This window comes from Manacus candei, unplaced genomic scaffold, assembly GCF_025592945.1.
Source record: "Manacus candei isolate 608988 ecotype Guabito, Panama unplaced genomic scaffold, ASM2559294v1 h1tg000011l, whole genome shotgun sequence".
Taxonomy (NCBI): Eukaryota; Metazoa; Chordata; class Aves; order Passeriformes; family Pipridae; genus Manacus; species Manacus candei.
This window is the reverse complement of record NW_026138059.1, coordinates 23,101,702-23,125,640: the sequence shown is the minus strand read 5'-3', so window position 1 is coordinate 23,125,640 and position 23,939 is coordinate 23,101,702. Positions and strand designations below refer to the sequence as shown.

At 38.9% G+C, this 23,939-nt stretch overlaps 1 protein-coding gene across 1 annotated transcript in view; it reads right to left on the bottom strand.

The window, feature by feature from the left end:
* Nucleotides 1-23,939, bottom strand: part of SH3BGRL2 (SH3 domain binding glutamate rich protein like 2) — a gene marked incomplete at its 5' end in the record, with an annotated part of 44,318 nt that overhangs the window by 8,366 nt on the left and 12,013 nt on the right. Inside the window, 2 exons of the mRNA XM_051778237.1 lie at nucleotides 207-287; nucleotides 13,782-13,967. Of these exons, the coding sequence (XP_051634197.1) occupies nucleotides 207-287; nucleotides 13,782-13,967 (267 nt within the window). The remainder of the gene's footprint in view (nucleotides 1-206; nucleotides 288-13,781; nucleotides 13,968-23,939) is intronic.

Here is a 23,939-nt window from a genome sequence, read left to right as displayed (position 1 = left end):
AATTCCCATGTATATGCTCGATTTCATTTAAAATGCTTTGCTTTTCCTGACAACCATTTCAATTACCTCATCAGCATGAAGTTGATATGGACAAGGTATGGATCAGGGCAGTGGTGCATCCAAACACACAGGGTTCTTTCCATTCAAAGAAAATTCATTTTCACTATTTCAAGAATTCCATGAAAAGTCTGCAATATGACACTGACCTTTGATGCCAAAGTAGGTTTCAGTCCAAGAAAGGAGAACACAGTGTTGCTCTCCTTTGATTCAAAAAAGCCATCATAATCCTAGAGAATTAAAAGCAAGAAAGTTGAATCAACATTTGTATTTATGTTTTCCTGACTGATATTACCACTTCTTGTATTAGACTAAAGGCTGACACGTAATAATGCTCAGAAAAATACTGATTGTCCTATGCAAACCTAAAACCTATTCTAAATTGCAACAATATCACCAACTACAGTGGCAAAGAAAAACATATATTCTCTAACTGCAATACCTCTCACTAATTTATTTGACAGGAGAGTATAAACACAGACTTGAATCAAAGGAAATCTATTGTGGGCGTATTTTAAAGGTATTTAAGTGCCTGACAATGCAAATAAGTTTCTGACCAGGTTTCCAATTTACATTTTAGCAAACAAAATACTCCCTAACATGGAAACCTCCAAGAAATCCTAAGGCAGCTGAACTCATTATTTCTTCTGTTGTGGAACAGAGACTTCATCATCATTGTATCCCTTGAAATCAGCAATCATATCTCAGCCTTGGTCAATCACATAGTTCAGTATAAAATAAATAAACTAACTGTATATAAAGATAAAAAACAAGCTTAACTATCATGATTAAGTTCCTTTTAGATTTCAGCTGCTTAAAATCCGGTTCTGATCTTGAAGTGTTAACTACTACTTTTACTGATTTGATTATTGCATTGGATACCTGTTACTCATCTATTATCAGATGAGCTGACAATATTCAGTTTTCAAGGCAAAAAAACAGAGAAAATCAGGGCACAGTTTAGTGAATGGATCTGGCATATGGCAAGAAGGCAAGAAGTTTCATGTGCTCTTTGTGGTTTGGCAAAGATTTCTTCTATGACCACTAGCAAACAAGAAACACACAGTTCAGATTCTTCCTCCACCACATAACTGCAAAATGGAAATATCAATCCTTACTTAACCACTTCTGACATGTAAAATACTCTGTAAATGTCAGAAAAATTCCAGGATGTGCTCATCACTGCATAGCAATTATCTCTAAATATCCAAGATTAGCAGTTATGCTAAACTTGGAAGCATTCAACAAGAGAAATCCCTTTAAATATTGACTGTGCACACACATACTTTCAACACAGAATAATAACAGGCAGTCTTGGCATCTCCATATGCTTCCTACCTGTCATTCCCAATGCACCTGATCCCCCAGGTTAGCACTTCTTTGGCTCCTAACCTCTAGTCTCATTACTTTTGGGGAGCTCATCTCTCAGCGTTAGTTTGTCGTGGTTTTGGCTGGGACACACTTTCAGGGGCTTTCCCTGAAACTGGACCTCAATTTTTCCCCAGCAGCAACTGCTTTGCCTACTTGTCTTCTTCCTGTATTCTCTTGAACATCTAACCACCCCACAATTACAAGAGGAACATGGATGATAAACAGAAGTTCTAACCGAAAAGAAGAAATCTTCTTCTGACCTGGTTATTCTCAGAAAGCTCTCTTTCTTTTTTTCTCTCCATCAATGTAAAATAAATGACTGTTTGGGCAGAAAACACACAGTCACCATAGCAAAAATAATGTGTTTCCCATGAGATCCCTAATCACCCTGCAGATGTGCAGAATTTCTCAACAACCATTTATGGTGTTCTAGATAAAGATGCTTTACCAGCATTTCGATAATTGCTATATTGCTATATATATATTGCTATATCAATGTGAACACAACTGTCCTAGCTAAGTGCTACTTTGCAGTTGCATAATTATTCAAACAGTCTCAGCCCCCCCAAAAAAACCACAACCCACAGCTGCACAAAGGCAGTTTCCCAGTCCAACCCTCTATACTGAAAGTATGAGCCCTGAAAGACAGAGAGGTTTGCAGAAGTGTATAATGGTGTGCAAGTTTGGAGCTGGCTTCCCACCAAGTCTCCAAAACTCAACAACAGAGCCTGCTTCCCAGAGAGAGAATGAAAAAAAATCCAAACAGCCAAAGCTATAGCAAAAAAAAAATATATTTTACATATAAAACAGATATATACAGTGAGAATACTATATACATATAACCCCAGAAACCCCAAATAGCTTCCTAAAGGGGAAGAGGGGAAGGGAGAAGGGAAAAAGGACAAAAAAAAAGGACGAAAAGGGACAGAAACAAAACAGGTATGCACAATCTAAAAACCCAGTAACCAGCAAAATAAAGAACTGGCAAAATCTCACCACTTTCCTTGAGGAAAGCAGGACAGCCAGACCGTGGCCCAGCACTCTCCCCTCCCACAGCAGCAGACAACAGCAGTCGATACAGGCCTTAACTTCAGATAAGCAAGACCACGTAGGGATCTACTGTTCTTGAACCTCGCCGGAAGAGAAGAGAGCGAGGTCTCTCCCGTCGGCTTTATTTATACCTCAGGTTACGTAAAGGAATAGCATGGAATACTTCCTTGGTCACTTCCCTAGTTCCTTCCTGGTTACAAGCTGGTCTCCAAGAAGGCCTAGGGTGAAAACTATCACAAATGGTCATCAGGCCTTGGACATATTAGCTGACATGAGTAGAAAGCAGAAAGAGTAAACCTTCTTAAGATGTGGTTTTTTGTTGTTTCCTTCTTAAAACATGGCATATGCTAATTTCTGAATTAACATAAATTTACAGTTAATAGCCTGAAAACAAATCCAAATAAAATAGACAAATCAACTAAGCCATGGTGTAGGCTGAAAGGAATCCTAACAGTGCCATGGATTGAAAAGGGATAACATAATCACTGAATTCCTAGAAGAGCAATAAGTACTGAAGCTTTACAGAAGGATGTTTGATTAAGTCCTTGACCTCTACAAATGAGACTTCAAAAATTGAATGGACACTGTTAAACTTGAAAAAGGTCTGTTTTGACTCTTCTAAAAGCAGATGAAAAGCCACAAAGGTCACAAGCTATATAAGCACTCACATGTGAAGACAGCACATGATCTAACCAAGAAATAACCTTAATTTTCTCCACTGGGTTCATCTATAAGTGCGTCACACTGTCTCTGGAGATGAAGATAGGGGAGCAGTGGATGATTACAACCCACAGTGAGAAGCACAAGGGCACTGCTCCTTTAATATCAGGGCAGGTTTAAATTGCCTGAAGATGCTCATTACAGCCCTGCAAACTACCAGCAACCAACCTGCGGGCAGGCAGCTATTGTGAGTATTTCTGCAGCAGCATGGCTCAAGGCAGGCATCTGTTTTGGTCCCTGCCAGGAGCATCCATGCCTCCTAAGCACAGAGGCAGTTTTCATGAACCTCCAGACACTTGTCTTGACAGTCTGTCCAAGGAAGGTTCTGTGTTTGTTCAGGTGAGTCATCATCTCTTATCACCATTTTCAAATTCTGTGGTTCTCCTGAAGTGTCTTAATGCCAGTACTTCAATTAGCTCTGAAAGTATCACTACTCTAAGACCATATTTTTTTCACTCTGTTAATAAACTAGTAAAAAAACAGGGTAGGGAAGAACTCACAGATTGAAAATAATGTCATAAGAAATAAGGCTGCGTTGCTGGCTCTGACAATGACTTTGAAACTCAGTTAATCCACTAATCTGTTTACCCTAACCTCTGTAATGTAATTTAATACTTAATAATAAAAAGCTGTCTTCAAGCATCAGTCATAATTTTTACTTTCAGATTTATCGAGTCCTGATTTAGTATGTTTTGTCCACATTTTTACTGATTATTAGACCTGGATTCACTTACTGAAAAAATCGTGAAGGTTAAACAATGAGCTAAACTGAGTAAGTTTTATGTCTGAAAGGGTACAAAACCCAGTGGATTAATTTTGAAAGGACCAGGATATTTAATAACCAAAAGAGATTATCCACTAAAAGTAATCTCCCCAATGTTTTGAAATATCTGCATTGCAAAACCTATTAAAATGCTATTGACACTTACTTTCATGGGGGATGGGGGGGAAGAAGCATCATGCTTTTAGCTAAAGTAGCAGTAGAATTTTAAACAGGACAACTTTCCTACTAGTCTCTACAATTAAAACAATCTCAAAATATTCAAATGTAAAAAAAATATTATAAAAATGCATAAGTAATCTGATTTTAAGAAATCACTTTATCATGGTAGTTTCTTAAGAGATTATTGAGAAATATGATCTCAGGAACTCAGCAGTTGTGCTTTGGCATGTGGTAGGAGTGGGCAAACCTGGCTTTTCCTGTAACACGTATGAGATAACAGATGTTCCAAAAAGACCCTGCCTTTGATCTTACATTTATAAGAAGAGGAAGTCTGTGCAGATTTGGGCCACAACCAATCCATAGGTGAGGACATGAAAATTCTTATCTCACATAAAGAGCATCCCACTGCTACCAGCAGTAGATGCAGAGGCTGGAGAAGCAAAATGGTGCCAAGCTCAGTGGAAGCTGAGAATTTTTTTACGTGAGCAAGAACTCAACTCACTGGTGAGCCAATGGACTCCATCTGGAAAAATTCTGTGGCACATTCTGCCTCCCACAGAAGGACACCACAATTCAGTGGTTTTGGCCATGCAGTGGTTTCATGCATCAGCACCAAGTTACTACAATCCCTTTGTCACTGTCCCAGGCAGCTCTACCAAGGCAGCAGGTGCTGCAGCTTTGCTGGAATCAGTGGAGCAGTGCTGTCTCGCCCCTGTGCAAGGAAGCGGCTCCCACTGACACCCTGGAGACACTCAGAAAGCAGCTGTTAGTACAGCAAACTGCTACCCACTGCCCCACTTCAAAAGGCAACTATGTGTACAAACATAATTTTGACTGCAACATTTTCAGTTGTGATACTTGGTGCTTTCCAGAGTGCCTAATTATACTTTATTTACGTATAAAATTCTGGCAACATCAGTAGCTGATTAGAACTAACTAAAAACTGATGGGACATGGATACAGCGGACATGAATCATCAGTGACACAAAGATGCTCAATCCCTCTGGAAAAGTTGAAAAGCCAAAAATACAGATGATAAATCCCACAGCTGAGGGTATGAAAGCTTATCAAAAGAGACAAAAGCCAGTTAGCAGGAAAAAATATATCTCAGAATGGTTGGAGGGGATAAAGAAGTGACGGGAGCATAAAGATGGTAAGTAAAAAGCTATTTCAAGGCAGAAAAAGCTTCTTAACAAAATAACTTTCTGACTGCTTCAGGCCTGGCTCTTCACTCTTAAAATCAATGGCAGCTTGATCACCCACCAAGTAACCTGAGCAAGGTACAGTCTCTCTGTTTTAACATCAGAACAGTTACAGCATTAAACATGCTCTACCAAGCTACTGGGGAATGGATTAGCTGACCTGATAAGCTCTTGCTTTGTTGAAAATAAACTGAAGCTACCGTAGGTGAGCTTGTCACCTACAGACAAGAAAAATCTTTCTAGCCTTGTGCAGCCTAAAGCTCTTCTTTGCTTTGCCAGCTCCTGCTGAGTGCATCTGAACTGGGATAGAGAGACAGGCAAAGGTCTTTGGGACCAAAGTTACCCCAGAGGACAATGGGAGGAAGGCTGGTAAGGCTATGAGGCTCCCTGTGGGGGTAGGATGGTTGGTATTAGATGTAGAGCTCAATGGACACATGGAGCACATTTCCACAGCACACTGAAGATGCTAAATGTTTACATGGCTTCACCAGAAGGCTCAAGTTCATGAAAGAGAAATGCAGTAAGAATTACTAAATATGTTAAAGTGATATTTGTTTTAGAAAAATAACTGGAGACAGGGAAAATACTCAACCCAAGTATTTCATATGCTTAACTTGCTTGTGTTCTTCCCTAGGCTTATGGCCACTGTTGGGACAAAACTGGGCTAGATGGACCTTCAGTTTGACACCTTTAAGGACATTTATGTTATCTTAAGGTGTATTTTGCATGAAGTTTTAAAATAATCATAGAATCATAGAGTGGCTTGGTTTGGAAGGGACTTTGAAGATCATCTAGTTCCAACTCCCAGTAATCAGCAAGCCAAGTGGTGTTTTCCATTGAGTATGCTGGTTAAAGGAAAAAAAGAAACTGAAACAAAAAATAACACAAGCTTCCAAGCCTCACACCTATATAGCTCTGTTTTTAAAATTTGAATCCTTGCAGTTTATCCTGAAACTAAGAGGTGCTGTGGCTGCTTTGCACCTCTTTAAAACCAGATTGATCAAAGACAGGAGAACTTCTTTAATGTCTACATCATATAGAAATCCCAAAGGCTATCCACTAACAGCAGCTTAGTCTTTGAGACAGTGGACAAGCATTCAGGAAATCTGGATTTAGCTCTTCATTATGACACAAATGTCTTAGGTTCTTCTGGCCTTCATGTGGATTTTATGCCAATTTACCCCAGTAGGAAAACCATTGGTCCTTGGGAATTCTTTCCTCTTTAGAAATCCCACTTCCAGGGTAGCGTCTTCTCTCTATAGCAACTACCAGGATCACAAAGCTCAACTTGGTTACAGTTGTGATTCCAGCTGTGATGTAGAGATCTTGAGTGTGCTAGGAAATCAGATCAGTGTAGTGCTGTGATTACAGACACTGCCATAATTAATTTGGCTCAGGATTTTGTTAAGCAGGTACACTGAGGCTTGTTTAAATAAACACTGTCACTGCTGAGGAGAAACTATTTACTGCACACCAAAGTTAAAACTGGCAGTACTTCAGATCAGCATAAATAACTATTTGTGCTCCAAGGAACATAACACAAGCGTGATGTCATTGGGTCAAAGTAAAACATTAACACAAAGTAGATTGCATTTACAATTAGCAATTATACAGACACCGTCTGTCCATTATTGCACTGAGATTAGGGGAACATTACATCTAACAAAGTTTAAAATACAGTAACTGTTAATAAAATTCCTTCCAATAAGTTTCTCTAAACAACCATGTTAGCTTTGTTGCTGTTTGCTTTTTAATTTGCAACAAGGAAAAGAGTGAGCTTGTTAAACACCTCAGACAAATCCTTATTGCTTACAACACTAAGAAGCAGAAAAACAATACTAACAACACCAAAAAGCAGGAAAACAAGGAAGCCACCCAAATGTAGCTTGCACTGCTTCTCTTACAGATTTTTTAAAATGATTATTGGACAGCACTTAGTCTACTGACACGCTGTTCAAATTTGTTTCTCTTTGTCAATATTTTTAATATATTATCAGGATCTCTCCATTCTTATAAAAGGGGCAACATAATTGCTACTACAAGTAATTGTGGGGAACTCGTAATTTAAATACATTGAATCAGCACTTTACTCCTGATTGAGTTAATACTGTGTGCCATTGAGAATGAACTGTTAGCAACCTTCCTGAAAAGGGCAGTTCAGTTCTCCAGAACAGATGACATTCATTTACTGATCTGATTAGGATTACAATGGAAAACTCTTACTCAGCACAGCTCTCCTTGGAAAATGAGTGTGTGCGCATGTGTGAGTCCTTTTTAATATTATATAAATATACAAATATAAGAGGATCTTGTCTGCACAACACAGGACAAGGTAAACATGACAGTTTTCAATTACCTAACCTTCTGATAAGATCTCTGCAGAGGATTTTTAAAGAGCTTATACAACTGACTCTACAAAGCAACTTGTTACTCCTTTACTAAAGGCCAGATGTTTATTTCAGTAATCTATTTAGTTACAGGCTTTCAGAAACAAAGGCTTTAATAAAAGAGAGCAGATGTCAGCCACAGCTCTATTGTCTGGACAGTACATGACAAAGTCAGGCTGATGTGATGTTTGCCATTCATGCAGCAAAGGTGACAAGGTACCCAGACATCAACTATCTAAGGACCAATATCCCTCACCCCTAAGGCAGACAGTCCAAGTGCAGAAGGGCTTCTCCCAGCCAAGCACTGAAGACTCCAAACTGGCATAGTGCCCACCTGGGGTAGGGGAATATTCAGGGGGGTGTCAGTGGCAGAATCAGTAAGTAGTATGCATGGTAACAGGTGTCACCTCCAACTTCTGTGCACCTTCCAGCTCATCATGTTATTTTACAAGTTGTTTGGATAAGAATATCATCAAATCAGACCACAACAGGAATTTGAAGACTCATGGAAACATCAGGGAGTTAACTATGGTAGTCATCCTACTACGTGAAATCATGACTAAATGACATAAATCAACTGTGTTGCAGAGAAGCTCTGCAAGCACATACTTTAACTTGGACATGTTTTAAGGCAGCTGTAACTTTAACAAAGGACATTACCACATGTCAGTTGGTTTTCCTCTAAGAGCATTTTATTCATAACAATATTAGGTGACATCTCAGAATACTAAATGAAATACGAATTTCCCCCTTCCATTTATTTTAGGAATTGAACCCTGGCAGAATTATCTTTCAACATTTCCTTAATTTTCTGCTGTTCCTTCAAAGAACAGAAAAGGGAAGGTACTAAAGAAAGAAGAAAGTCACACTAATTGTAATGGCACTGCATGTCTAACACCATTTTTACATATAAATTGATTATAACTTTGCTATATCTTCAAAGTGTTTCTTAGTAGATAATCATATTATCATGATTAAAAGTGGAGCAGTGGGAACTGAATCACTTATTTTATCCTGGTTGTTCTCTGACAACACCCATGACCTTTTCTAGATATTGTTCTACTATACTGCTACATCCATATTTTGTGCAATGTTATGCACCCTCAAAATATTATTGCCACTTAGTAAGATTTCTTATCCTTTCCCCATACATCTCATATATCATATATCCTATATTTTAGTAGAACTGGCCTTTTAGAAAAGACTTTAATTAAAGTCACAACATCTTCAAGAATAAACCCCTTTTCTTCAAGAAAGTATGGTACAATAAGAACTTCCCCTTCCATGGAAAGGATAATTAGGATCCCAAAGAAAATTGTTAGTAATTATTTCACCTTTGCTGGTTATCTGTAAGTATTGCAGAACATCAATGTACTAAATACAAAAATCATAAAGAAAAAAATGTGCAATATTTTCTACTCTATCCTATGAAGGTAACATGTCTAATTTTATATCAGTCACTTTTACGTGTTTTAAAATATGCAAACATCCTTTATTATTATATTTAGGAACCAGAGAGTCTGGAAACAGAGTAAGGTATCTCCAGAGATGTCTTTGACAGCTATCATCTTTATATAGAGGGATGGTTTACAAGATACTTGCTACTTCAGTTTGAAACAGCTATTCACAAAGTTGAGAATGCAGAAAGGACTCCAAATAAAAACCATGGTGCTCAACAGGACTGTACCCTCTCCACTACAGGATAAACAGCAGAACTATAATACACTACTGATATGAGTGCTAACTTCTCTGAGGAGGACAAAATTCCTGGATTATTTTATTTTTACTAAGTTGCTGAGCTTCTATTTTTTAAGCCTTGACAATGGGCAAGCTGGCTACTCTATACTTTGCCTCTGGTACCACACTCCTCTTTATAAAGTACATATCACATGGAACTAAAGCTCTTTGCCTCAGAACACAGAAAGGCAGTGGAGAAGTGGTTGGTAAAAGTATCAGCATAGCCTGAAAGTAATAACCATACAGGCCTTGTGAATGGTCTGAACAGTATCTTGCCAACATGGGGAAGACGTGGGCAAGGGTTGCTTTCCAGCATCAGCTCTGACTTCTATATTCCTCACTTGAGACAAGGGCTTAATCAGGAAGATAAACAGTGCTATGCCACTGGCCTTAAGTCATGCACATTCAGCCTAGGGTTTGTGGATGCCTGTGAGCCAAAAACTACTCCAATACAACTGCAATAGGTAGTTAAGAATGATTTTACAAACAACTTTAATTGGCCATAAAGGAAACTCTACTTCTGATGGTAAAAATATTTAGTCAAGAGAGTTTCAGCATCGTCAATCATGAACAGTTGTTATATGATCCTTGAGCAATTCACATTAACTTTTATCTAGCAAAATTATCCCTCTTCTAGAGACAGACCTGAACCAACAAGACACTAAGTGAGTCAGGTAAGACATCTCCAAGGGTACAGAGAACCAAATACAGACTTGCCAAATACAAATTAACCTCACAACTGCTCTAGCTCCTCAACACACTACAGCTGGTGTGCTAAGCTGAATTCTGCCATAATGCTTGAGGATCTAAAGAGACAAAGTTCAAACTCTTTGTAGGCACAAGAGTAATGACAAATTCCCCAATGACAGACCAGGGCAGAAACTCTGAGTTGGCCTGTAGCCAATTCTGTTAAAATCTCCTCTTTCCTTTTCTTTCTTTTGTCAGTGAGTAGTTACCTATTTGTAATTTGATGCCTACCAAAAAGAAAAAGAAACATGTATGCATCCTTCCACAATCTTTAAAGAAAACTCAGAAGAGAATGATACGTAACAGTGCGAAGAAATCAGTGGGTCAGTAATTGCCTGTGCACTGAATAGTTTCCCAAGAACATCGTACCTCTTCCAGTAGCCTATTTTATTTCTTTCTTGTCTACAGGCCTTCACTGTTTTGCTAGAGTTGATACCCATATATTATATTTCAGGGAATGACAATAAATATCACATATCTCTGCCTCTACTGCTGCCCACTAGGTACTCTATCAGGACTTACCATAACACTCCAAGGGAGGAAAAAAAAAAAGTCAGCCTGCTATGTAAATATTTTCCCTTCAACTCAAACTCCCACCTGGAAACAGATTTCCTTTTAATTTTGATTGGCCTAAATATCAGGCAATCTCACATCAGTGACAGATTTCTGCATATAAAACTGTCAGTGTTCAAAGTGCTAACCTGCAGCTTTACAAGAGTGCAGTTTCATAGGGAAGTGGATATTTACAATCTTCTGAAAGATCCAGAAGTCACTTTTAGTCTAAGAGGTGTTATGTGTTAAACCATGGAGAATTGAAGACAGAGGAGGTGTGAGTCACAGGCTGATTTCAGACATTAGTTTTCCAGCATTTCTTGCTTTCTGCTTGAAGAGCTCATCTGGGCTGCTGCACTGTGACAGGACATTGCTGCTCGGGTAGAGAACTTTGTTCTAAAAAGACATTACATAGATACTCACATGCCCAAGAGCCATGTCACCAAAGAACATGGAAACAAGGAATAGATAGACTAGGCTGCCAGACCTGAAATGGCTACAGTGGAGCTGGATTGGGAACGTAAGGGTGAGCTAATTATAGCTCAGTGGGCCCATGACACATCAGAACACCTACGAAGCAACGCAATACAAGGATGGGCTCGTGATCGAGGGGTGGGCCTGACCACTGAAGCCACTGAACAGGTTATCTGTGAATATGAAATATGTACCATGAATTAAGCAACTCAAGTGTGTAAAGCCTCTCTGCTGCGGAGAACAGAGGCTGGGAAGGACAGTGTGAGTTGCTGCTTCCTCAGGAAAAGTCAAACCTGGAGTTGCTTTTGTTCAAGGACCAGGTTGCAGTTGGTGGATAATGCAGGAGGATGGGAAAACCTAGTGTGTACCTCAGTGAGATCTGACGCTGGGGGAAAACAAGCCATGATTTGAGTCAGATGTTCAAATGGGTGACACAAATACTTTTTGGATACTTACTGAAACCACTAAAGACAAACCTCCTCTATCCTGCAGTTATGTTCTGAAAAGTGATTATTTCAAATGGCAATGTCAGACAAAATCTATTCTAAGATAAAAGCCTTGTGCACATTGCTGAGGTTTTCTACAAAACAGAAAATGGGTAGAAAAAAATCCAAAAAAACTATTAATACTAATACTAACACAGAAAAAACAGTATAGCTATGAACATGACACTGAGTCAGGGCTCATACACCATGTACTTGTAAATGTCTATTAAAATAACATGAACAAAATAAAAAGTGTACCTATTTTGCTTTGCACTGTCTAGCCCCCATACATTTAGAGGAACAGCAATAGACCCAACCAGTTTGTAGCTGAAGTAAATCTGAATCATCAATGACAACGTATAAAACAGAATAAGCACACAGACAGTTTTCTAGTGAGATTATAGAACTACCAGGAAGAAAAACAGACAGAGTTCGTTAATAAAGAAAACTGGATTAAAAATTGCCTGGACACAAATCAGGAATGTTAAGGTACAAATTTCACTAACTCAACTAACAGAAAATGCAGTGGGTATTTTTTCAGTTAAAGTTACTTAATAGAGATTATGTTTTAGTTATTTATGTCAAAACAAACACATAAAAACACTCACTGTGGAATGACAAAGAGACAGTATGTGCAATGTCTGATGACTTTATCTAATTGTGATATTTTACCCTCCTTTCCAGCATTGACCTCCTTTGTCTCCTGCGTGTTTTGCCTCCACACTTACTAAGAACTAAGAACTTCATCAACTAATGCAGCAGGCTAACTGATAAATGTTGGAGATCCTGTGCATACTTCTTTCATCCTAGAAAATATAGTTTCCTTCAAAGCATGTTTGCTCTTTAAAGATGTTTATGCAGACAGTGAAGTCTAGTAATAGGATTAACTCTGCTCAACCAAACTGGCTATCAGCTCAGCAGACAGATTAATGAGATCATCTCACATGTTGCATGACATCTTCTGCCTTTCTAATTCCAAACAGCAAATTCTAAGACCAGGTTAAAACACAATATTAAGACAAGCTGAAATGGTAAGAAAAAACAGCTTAAAATGTTGTATTTCCCAGGCAAACTAAAATCACATAAAGCAATGTAAATGCTGTTATTTGTGAGGGGCTGCCTCATAAGTGAGGGCCAAAATCCCTTCCACATCCCAGATACATCCCTTTGACTGACAGATCTTACCTGGAAGTAAGAAAATATATATGAGTTATACTGCTGAGGTAAACAAGTAAGGCCAATACAAAGCATATGGGAAGGATGTTAAATACCTCACTTCGAGAAGCCAGTTAGCTGCTGCATCATACTCAGTCTGTTTGTTGCAGAGGATACTAAATCACTTCCTATGTGCTTCCTACATTAAATTAACAATTGCACGGCAGTCAACAAGATCTCATCAGATCTGAACAATACATCAGCCAGAAGCAGCTTTGTTACAGCACTGTCGAATGTGGCAGGAACTAAGTTAGAAACAGTTTGAATGTACATATCAAAGGTTCCTGCTTCAGTTTGCACTGGTGGATGTAGAAGCTTACACAAAAAAAAAGAGTCCATCCATAAATCGGTTGTCAGATTCACTATTCATTTATCCTAGAGACTGATTGCATAAAGACACTCTAAGCATAAATGAAATTTACACTATGACAGCAGCAGAGAAGGAGCTTAATTACAGTGACAATATAACTCAATCTAGACAATGTTCTCATTCACTGTGCCAAAGATTTCCTTCTGAATTTTTGTGCTTTGACTAGACCTAAGTAGGAAGAAAATCACAAGTCCCCAAGTTACAGCAGTCTCACAAGGAACTTTAGCATCAACAGGTTGTATGTGAAGCATGTGACATTGCCAATTTTTACATTTGTAGAGGGAACCCCCTAGACAACCTTAGGATTTACAGATGAATGACTTGAATTTTCCCAGTATGATCATTACCTGGTCCTACTACCCCATTAATTCTGATACTATTAGAGAAAGCATAACAGCAAGTCCCAGATTTTTAAATGGCCAGCTGTGATATATTCATACATCATCTGTTGGAACCATGACAGCTACTTACTCCACAGTACCGATCATCGCTGAATATCTGTGGTGGCAGTGGATTGCCCTGTGCAGGCTGCCTATCCTCAGGAATGTTTTTATACATCCATTGTCTTTTCTCCTCTGACATGGTGATATCCACTTCTTCAAACTCTATGCGATTGGCTTCCAGAAACCTCACCACATCCTGTTGCCTCTTCTTTATCTAGATAAAAGAAAGAAAAAAACAACAGTCATAGCAAGTCCACCATAATACAGACATGTAATACAGACCATGCAAGGGTCTCATCAGAAGTAGAAGTTAAAAGAGGTATTTAGTTTTCAATGTCATTAGGGGCTACATTTTTAAAGTATACAGGCACCTAGAAATGCAAGATAAACAACCTTGCAAGTCCCAGAAGAATTTACTCCTATAAGTGTTCATTGAGAGAAACGTGTCATTACATCTGAAAAAACCCCCAACCCAGGTACACACATTTTTGTTTTCCTAGGCATCTACACATATTTTAAAACACAGCTCTACATTCTCCTGAGCAAAGCTTGCTGAATCTTTAATTAAGAGTGTCTGTCTGCATAATATATATGCCTTCAAGCAAGCATGACATCATCTCTTGAGAATTAACTTTTTTGCAAAAAACAAAAATAGCATGAGGTTTGTACTGAATGTATGGGGGTTTGGCCCCTCAAACAGATTATCATATTATCATTATTATTATATTATTATTATTATATTATATTATTATCATATTATCATTATACAAAAGCCTAACAGAGGCAGAACACTGGCAGTTTTTAGGTCATTGTAGCTAAGATTGGCTGACTCCATGATCTTAGAGGTCATTTCCAACCTTAATGATCCTATGACTCTAAGATCAGCCCTTAATGGCTAGTTGGGCTTCAAGCAGATACACTCGGGTAAAGACTACTTCTGCCTCCAATAGGACTTTATATTGAGACAACAACCTTTGAAAATAAAGTCTATATGGCCAAGGAAAGCCACCTGGTATCTTTCAGCTAGGTCTGCTCTGCATTCTTTTCAGTCCATTCTGTACTTGTTGCATCTGCGTAATAAAATTAATTATTTCAGAAAGGAACTATAAATTAGATGCTGTAGTGTTATTTGAAAAAAAAAAAATCATCTTTAAGAATTTTACAGCTTTCCCAGAGTGTTGGATCCATGGAGTTGCTGGCTGGCATAAAGCCCAGGTGGATGAATCATGCCTCTGGGTATCATATGACCTAGATACTATTTGGAAATTAGAGGATTTTTAAAGTGCATGTGCTAGCTGTTCTTGTCACACAACCCAGTCTGTCTATATAAATGCATCACAAAAATTACTAACTTTTGAAGGAAATACTGATGGAATCATTATTTCCTTGAAACAAGAGGGCAGGTATCCCAAGAAACTGTAAAAACAGTGCTCTTAAACAATTACCGTATTTCTTAAGAAGTGAAATTTACTGCATAGCAAATTTGTGTCTCATTGTCATACCCTTTTTCCTTTCTTTGCATATACTAGTGGGGTTTCTTAGGCATATGTGAAAGGATTGCTTTTTCATACAAGAAGGTAGCTCCTAAAGTTGCATGAACTAATACATTATCAACAACAGCAAAATTATCACATCATCATCACTGCTGTTACCCAAGACAACACACCTTTTACTATGGTCCTAAAAATTCCAAACGTAGAAGTGAAAGACCAACATATTTTCCTGTCTTTCAACAAAAAAAAAATCTAAAATTATGTGTGAGAGAAGTCATTTCCTTACGGTGGAGTACTGCTAAAACTAACATGAAATTCCTCCTGCACTAGTCAGAGGAACTAGCAAAATATGTAGTGGCTGGTCCAGCCCTGTCACCCCAAAGCCAGTTTGCCTCATCTGGCCAAGCCTGTTAAATCTGCAGCCTCTCAAGAGTGGCTGCATACAAACTGTACACTGGGAATGATCCCTGGCATGCTGTAACAACTAAATCATGGCCATGAGCTGTTTGTGAGACTCCAAGTTGGCCTTGGCCAAAGCTGTCTGCGCCAGCAACCATTCTTCAAACCATTTCAGAGTGCTAGAGAGCTCCATTTCTCAGGGCCAGGTCATGCACCAGTACAGATGTACCCACATGTACCCATTTTCATCTGCTGTACCTTCCAGTACAGTATCTTCCAGTACCCTGTACACTGAGCAGCAGTTTAACTGCAACTTAGATTTAATCAGATCCCTATTATTTTACAGTTCACACCATGAAAATTCTCCCACAAACACATATTTCCTAATCTCTCCTTTTATTTTAATAAAACTAATTAAGATGTTGAAGTGAAATAGATTGGATTGGGGTTTTTTTAGCCATAAGCCTTACAATTTCTCCACATGACATCTGTACGAGTTATCAGCTGTGGATGTACCAGCTGCATAAATTTAAACAAAATAGCCTGAAAATTTTAAGCCAAAAAAGTAGCATTTCCTCCTCCTCCAAGTGATTTGATTCAAGCCTATAAACTAAAACAAGAGCATTAGTTACATTTAAAATCCTATTAAATTATGCCTTGTTGTGTAAGACGGATGCTCAGAGCATCTGCCACAACAGAAGCCAGCTGATTATTCCCCAAGAAAACCACAGGACCTTTGTGTCCCTCTACAACTGGATCTGTGCCGCAGGAGTGCGTCAGCCTCACAATCCTGCTGCAGCTCTCATCTGTGCTTACTCTGAGCTCTAAAAGCTCCCAGCATTCAGCCACATGAAACACTGAGCAAAGACAACACGGCACAGAGAGCAGTGTCAGTTCTTCCTTCCTCACTGGCCTATGCGGAGGATCCGAACTCCTGTCAAGAGCCCTGTGGAGAAATACACATTCTCATTTGACAAACTATGGAGGTGGATAGTCCTCTTTGTAAAACTTTACTTCGTACCTTGATGCTTCCAAGGTTTCCAGAGTCTGATGCAACTGAAAGGAACCTGAAAACAGTATTCATGTTGTCAGAGGTACCATGTTTAGAAAAGCTTGGTTGGAGGCTATTCATACACCTCTTTGGGAAAGCATTTGTAGTCTTACAGGACAGACTGCTTCAGCAACAAAATATTTTGGGTTTAATACCTTTCAGCACACCAGAAGACACTGAGATACACCATCAAAACATATATCCACTGTGAAGTTTCAGAGGAAAATCTTTACATAATACGTTCCTAATCTATCTTTAAATGTGATGAGAAAACTCTGATAGAGCTAATAGTCTCCTATTATAATTCAATTATTGTCTCCCCTATTTTTAGAAGGGTGACTGTTTTCTGAACATCATTTCTCTGGGTTTGGTTTTACTGTTAATCTATATTTCTACTCAAAAAACTAAGACAGAAAAAAATCCCCAGAGACATTTCAATTTTATCCTGATATTCAGAGCTGATGTCTTTATTAGAATTAAAAAGCAGCCAAAATAGGATGTCCATTGTGACATACGAAACTGCTAAAATGAGCTAATCACTCAGCCCAATTTAACCAGTAGCCTAATTTATGAAGCAAGTCTATTGTAGCCTAAGTATTCTGTCTTTCTGCCCTAGTTTTCATTTTTTTTATACTGATTTGCAACAGGTAACAGGAGGATAGCCAGACTTTCAGACTGCTTTGGAAAAAGACATATTCAGGTCCGGCCAGGTGGGACCACTGGGATTATCTGTTCTGACCTTCAGCATCCCTGAATTAATTCCTCTCAGGAGTTGAGTTTCTTCAAATTTTTTTCCTTCTAAGCTCCATTCCTGAACTGATAATAACAGAGAACCTGCTAGTCTTTGCAAATTGTTCCCATAGTTAATTAACTGTTTTCACTTAAAAAATATCTGCTTGCTTCTGTTCAGAGTTTACCTGACTTCCAGCTTTCAGACGCTTTACTTTTCATGTCTTTGGTCACACTAAAAACTATTCTGTTCTAGGATTTCCGTTTCCCACACAAGTAATATGAGAGAGTAGTATGTTCTCCAGTAACAAGAGAAATCCCATTGCTCATTTAACAGCAGAATGAGAAAATGAGGATGTTACCATCATAAATCATGTCCAGACTGGAGCAGAGGTTTAGCAAAATCAGATCACATCCTCTATGCAAAATTCCTTGGAAGCTTCTCATCACTTCCAACAGGTGAGAGTTTCCTTCTTTTTTTTTCCCCTCTCTATGGTTCCTGAATCTGTTTTCAGAAGTTCTTCTGTACTAGAAAGGCTTGCCTACTGACAGCTGCTGAACCAGAGGAGCATAGCATGTGGTCTCTTTATTACTAAATGGCAGGAGCATTTCATTATTCTGTACTATTTTAACCAAGATATTCAATACCATGCAAAAAAATCACTAGTCCAGGACTTATCTAACTCAAATAGGATAAATGAATATTACTTCTACTATGCTATATGCAAGATGACTCAAGTAGCAATATTAATAGGAACTGTTAAATAGCCATGATTAAAGACAACTTCTCCACCTTATTTCATTAGCCCGGTCAATATAAATGGTACAAAGCAGACACATTCTCAGTTTCAAATTTCTTCACACTGTCAGCAGGCATGTTGCTGGGTGCCTGGTGCTCTCAAAGTAGATGCAGAAGGTTAGTGTTCTGCTCTAGACTCTAGCTCCCATCTTCTGGAGATAAGGGGTTCCCTGGGTTTCTGTCCTCCTGCCTGCAAGTGAAGGAAATGACAGCAGGCACCACTCTGTGCACTGGCTGGTGACTAAGATGTGTTGCACTGCCTGTCCTACAGCCTCTTCATCCTGGAACTGAAGGAACTGAAAGCCTAATCTGAACTGTCCACTCATTCCAAACAGATCCCAAGAACAAAATCCCACCCAAAAAAAATATTCAGACCACACATGCGGAGTGAGAACAAAACTCTGTGATGGTTATCTTCTAAGCTGGCTTGTCAGACCACAGGCATGTTTTAGAAGTCCCCCCATTTAAAAAACGAAAAGTGAATGCACATCTAAGTTCACCTCAAATATTTGCTTCACAGCCTATTTAGATCTGTGCCTCCAAAGATGGAGATGGTCCCACTGATTTGCTTCCTTCCCTTTCAGTCTGGTTACGCTTTCCTCACACCTGCCCTTACTCCAGAACTGCATCAGCCACATTATCCACCCACTGACTCAGCCAAAATCTGAATGTACTCCATTTGGCAGGGGCACCTTTATAGCACAGTTTGATAATACAGCTCAGCAGATCTCACTGCTGGCTGTCACTGAGGTGACACAATGTTCTTCCCTCCTGCCAAGTAGCTCCTGCAGCTTTTCCTTCAGAAGCATAATGCAGGAACCAGGGAAACAACGGAAGGAGCATCAATAATGCCAGTACCACAATCTCATCAGTTTATATCAGTAACAAAACTGCATCCTAAGAAAATGGCTTAGCAGAGGCTGAAGCATGACCAGCTACAGGTATTTGAAATATGAACTGCATAAGCAGCATTTGTGTTCCATAAACACAAGCTCAGCTCACTCCCACAACTGAAAATATTATATGTGAGCCTCTGCCTTTACAAGTCATGCAACCATAACCAAAGGGACTGTTGAAGTGTAAAATGTAAATATAATATAGTTACTGCTGAGGATTACTAATCTTCACTTCTCATACAGATGAGGTTTAACACATACTCTCACATAATAAGAAGATTCTATGCTCTAACAAAGAGATGCAAGCCCCAACCACATCAAACAAACAGAATTCTAAACAGTGTTAACTGCAAGTATACATACACCTTCCTTAGAAAAGCCAAGAGGAGGCAATGCCTCTACAAACACACTTAGCAACATCTGCATTCTTTTCAATGTTTCCAATACATTTCTGCTCCATAAGGAAGCAATAATAAACACCTGAATGCTTCATCCTCAAGAAAATGTTTCAATACCATAAAAACTGACCCCAGAACTTTTCAATCTGAAAAGAAATGTAACAGTCTGTGAACAGTGGCCACATGCAGTCTGCACTACCCTGGTCTCCTGCTAGCAGCAATCTTCTGCTTGCACACAGAGACATAATTAAGGACACACAATATGAAACACTCTGTTGAACTGGGAGGGCAATCTGTTCAGCTTTATGAAAAATCAGTTTGCAGGTCTCTGGGAGCTGCTGAAACCAGGTAATGTGCACACCTTTGCCTCAGTGTAATGTATACATGTTATTTTTGAAAGAGTCCAGTATTTAAGAAATACAACTAAAATTTGAGACTGGTTTGTTTTTTAAAAGCCTCACAAGCAGTCAGCAAAGGAAAGCTTTTTCTTTTTCTGTAGAGCTACAAAGACAGTAGACTGCTCCACATCCAAAGCATTCGTAACCTGATACTTTCCTTGCCAGATGTTGCACTATGACAAATGCATTTAAATCTATTTCTGTCTTTACATATGTCTATCATAAGCTGAAGGGAAAAGTTTCTTATTTAAGGTAGTTTGTCTGAAATCATTGTTCTCTGTGCAAGTAATAGAGTAGCATTCAGAAACATGAAGAAGTCTTTAGCGAGTACAAATACATCTATCACTGCTCAAGACAAGAGATGAGAATTTGCTCAGGGGTTTACTAGGCATTGTTTCAGTAAATATAAAGGGAAAAGGACAGACAAAAATTGAACAAAGAGAAAAAGGGGAAAGACCAAGAAAGGAAGAGGAGAAGGTTCTACAGAAAAATCACCTAGAGACAGTGCCACACAGGTGCCTTTGAGCTGTATTCGGCTGAAAAAGCCTCTAAAGTCACTCCTAAGTCTACTTCTTTTGATTTCTTCTGTATTTCACGAAACAAGACATGCCAGTGAAGTACACAAATTAAGTAAGTGATTCTATCATAATTTTCTTCTTGCAGTAGGAACAATGTGTCCTTACAGTCTTGAAAATCCACTTACACGAGTCTCTGATGGACTGCAGGAAAACAGATATTATGAGATCCAAATTTTGGCTCATTACTTCTTCATCAAAAGAATAAGAATGTCACTGAAGTTGGATCTGTCTTCCAATTATTGATGTGAATTTGCATTCTGTTGCATCAATGTGAAACTAAAACAAAAAATAGCACTGCTGTGAAAATAAAAAATGGCTTAAAACAAAGTAAAACTTGAAAACTTGAAGACTTTGCAACAGGAATTGAACTAGAACTTGGAAGTCCCACTGAGTATACAGACGGGCAGCTCCAAATCAGAGAGACTGACAAGCAGCCAAAGAAGATAATGTCTACTCCATGTAGACTGAGAAACACAGCAAGAAGGTTCCCTGCCTAGCCTGGCAAGAAGCAGGTGATTGCCAGATTGAAGGTCAGGATGCACGGCTGGTTGTTCTTGTAGGGGAGCTGCAAAGCCTATTGCTAGTGTACATTGTAACCTACAGACAGAACTCCATTCTGTGAAATAACACTACCCTGAAAACATTCCTATTCACTTGAAATCGTATGTGTGCTTCAGATACAGGATTTTTCCTAGTCATTGGTATTTCCTTGTGAGGACACTGGGAAAGCATGCTGATTCTTCTATGGCTGGACTTTACCTAAAACAGAGGGCAGATTACCAGAGCTTGCTGATAACTTGATTTCGTTTTTTAAATTAAAAATGTCTCAGTCAACAACGAGTTGAGAAGTCAAAATTATTAGAATTATGTGCTAGGACTTCTTTTTTTTAAGAAAGTTGACAATCCTAGTGGCTAGCACAAAAGACAAGAGAAACTTTGAGCAGCTTATAAGGTCTCAGGGATTCCTAATGCATGTCCAGAGCTATCAGAAACTTCTGATGGAAACATCCTGCAGGACTAGACTATTGTTTCAAAAGACTAACAATTCAAACCATGGCTGGCAGCTAACTTCTTTCAATATATAGATGGTTTTGTTTGTGACTTACCATATGTTCCAGTAGTTTAAGAGAGTGATTAAAAAGAAAGTGTTATTTTCCTACATTTTTCCAACAGAAACCTCTCAAAGATGCCAGTGAATAATTTAAATCTCCTGCTTAGCATTCTACATTTAACTCCTCCACATACTACTCCCTTTTGTCAAAGTGGCACATTTATAGCAAGTATTTCGCATCATGAAACAAACCCTTTCAACAAGCAACATCTATCTTCCTTTTCAAAATGTATACTGCACATAAATACAAGGATGACAACTGCAACCCTAATTAATTCAGCTACTCTTCAGTACCTCATAACTAAATGCAAGTTGCTCTCTGATCTCCGTGTTATATTATGTTTATTCATATGTTTATTTCTTTTGATTTGTCTAAATTATTTGATTCTGAAGAATATCCTTTGCTTTCCAGTAAGGTCCCAGTTCAGCAAGGTAGATGAGAACTGTCAAGTTCTGAACTATTGGAAGCTCTGACCTGCATAGATGAACAGAAAGTTGATCTTTGAATCTCACAGTTCCTACCGCAGAGTTAGGAGAGTGGGGAATAGTTTGGTGTCGTGCATGTGGAAGTCCAATAGTGCTATAGCTAAAAATCTGCAAAGATTTAGAGATGTCACTTTGTTAGTGTGCATCAAGCTTGCTTGGTAGAATTATGATTTTGTGAAGGGAAGAAAAACATGATAAATGCATTTTGTTTCTTTAATTTCTTAAAGCACTATGTGGTAATTGTTTAAAGTTCACTGAAATAGCACCAAAGAGAGCAATTTTATAAGCAGGTTTTGGAAAGTAAGAAAATGTTCCAATAGTATGAGTCAGCAATGCATCCTGGCAGCAAAGAGTGCAACCCACATCCTGGGGTGCATCAAACACAGCATCACCAGAGGCAATTATCCCTCTGCAGTCAGCATTGGTGCAGCCCCACTGGAGTGCTGTGTGTAGTTTTGGGCCCCACACTTTATGTGAAGGTCCTTGGATGTGTCCAGAGGAGGCAACAAAGCTGGTGATAGGGCTGGAAGGAGTGTCCCATGAGGAGCAGCTGAGGACTCTGGACTTGCCTAGTCTGGAGAAAAGGAGGTTGAGGGATGACCCCATGGCTCTCTACAGCTTCCTGAGGATGGGAAGTGGAGAGGGAGGTGTTGATCTCCCTGGTATCCACTGATGAGACACATAATAGCTGTGTCAGGGGAGGTTTATACTTTTTTCTCAGAGGGTGGTCAAACACTGAAACAGGCTTCCTAGCCTGTCAATTTTTAAGATGCATTTGGACAATGCCATTAATAACATGCTTTAATTAACTTTAGGTGAGCCCTTAACTGGTCAAGCAGTTGGATTAGATGATCATTGTAGGTTACTTCCAACTGAAATATTCTATTCTACTCTAAATTCTGCAAAGAAAAATGAAAGTTTAAAACCACAAAATCTCCCTAACAAGACATGAACACACATTTCCTATTATGTAACGTGTTCATCATCTAAACTTTCAAGATGAAAACACACAATTATCTTTTTTTGTGACACAGTAAGTCAGCAGAGCACTGAAAGTGTTTGAACTAGTTCTATGTATTTATCAATCACATTGTTTTGTCACAATGAATAAAGTATCCCCAGCTATGTTTTCTGTACTTATTGCAAATGAGATATAAAAGAAAAATTTTCTGCACTAAAAAACATAGGTCATATTTCTTCCTTCTCATTAGCTTTAAGCAACAAAACCCAGTGGCATAGGAGTATTTACCTATCAGAATGGACAAAAACACCCAGCAGCCCACGAGGCATAACAAGTAATCAGTCTCATTGCATGGGTGGGGTGTCAGTTCTGTCAGCTCAAGATACAAATTTCTTGGCCATCTTCTACCATACTCATGAGGCTGCACCCTCTATATTTTGGCACTCAGGACCCATAGCCCAGCACCCAGCTACAGCCAATTGCAGCTCCAGCTATTCCAGAAACAAGAGCCAGTGAACGTAGAATGTGGATTCACAAGATGTCACGTGCAGCAGAGTCTCCTGACAGTATGGTAGAGTTTTTAAGGACATTTAGGCAAGCTCCAAAACTGAAGTACTGCCTAGCCCAGCAGAGGTCTGCTGGGCTTAATGGAAAATCCTGTTCCCACATAAGCCATATTTCTCCCACATAGGTACTAATCCTCCTCCAGGAATTTGGAAGTATGATAAGACCTCTTGGACACTTGAGGGGGTAGGGGTGGTAGAAAATCTAACCTTTCCCTAAAAGGACTATGCTTACATTTACTTCTTTTCTCATCTAAAGGATCAGAGATACTATAATTTCAAAATGATCCCAAGAATTTGAAAAACAAGTATGTGAAATAAAGT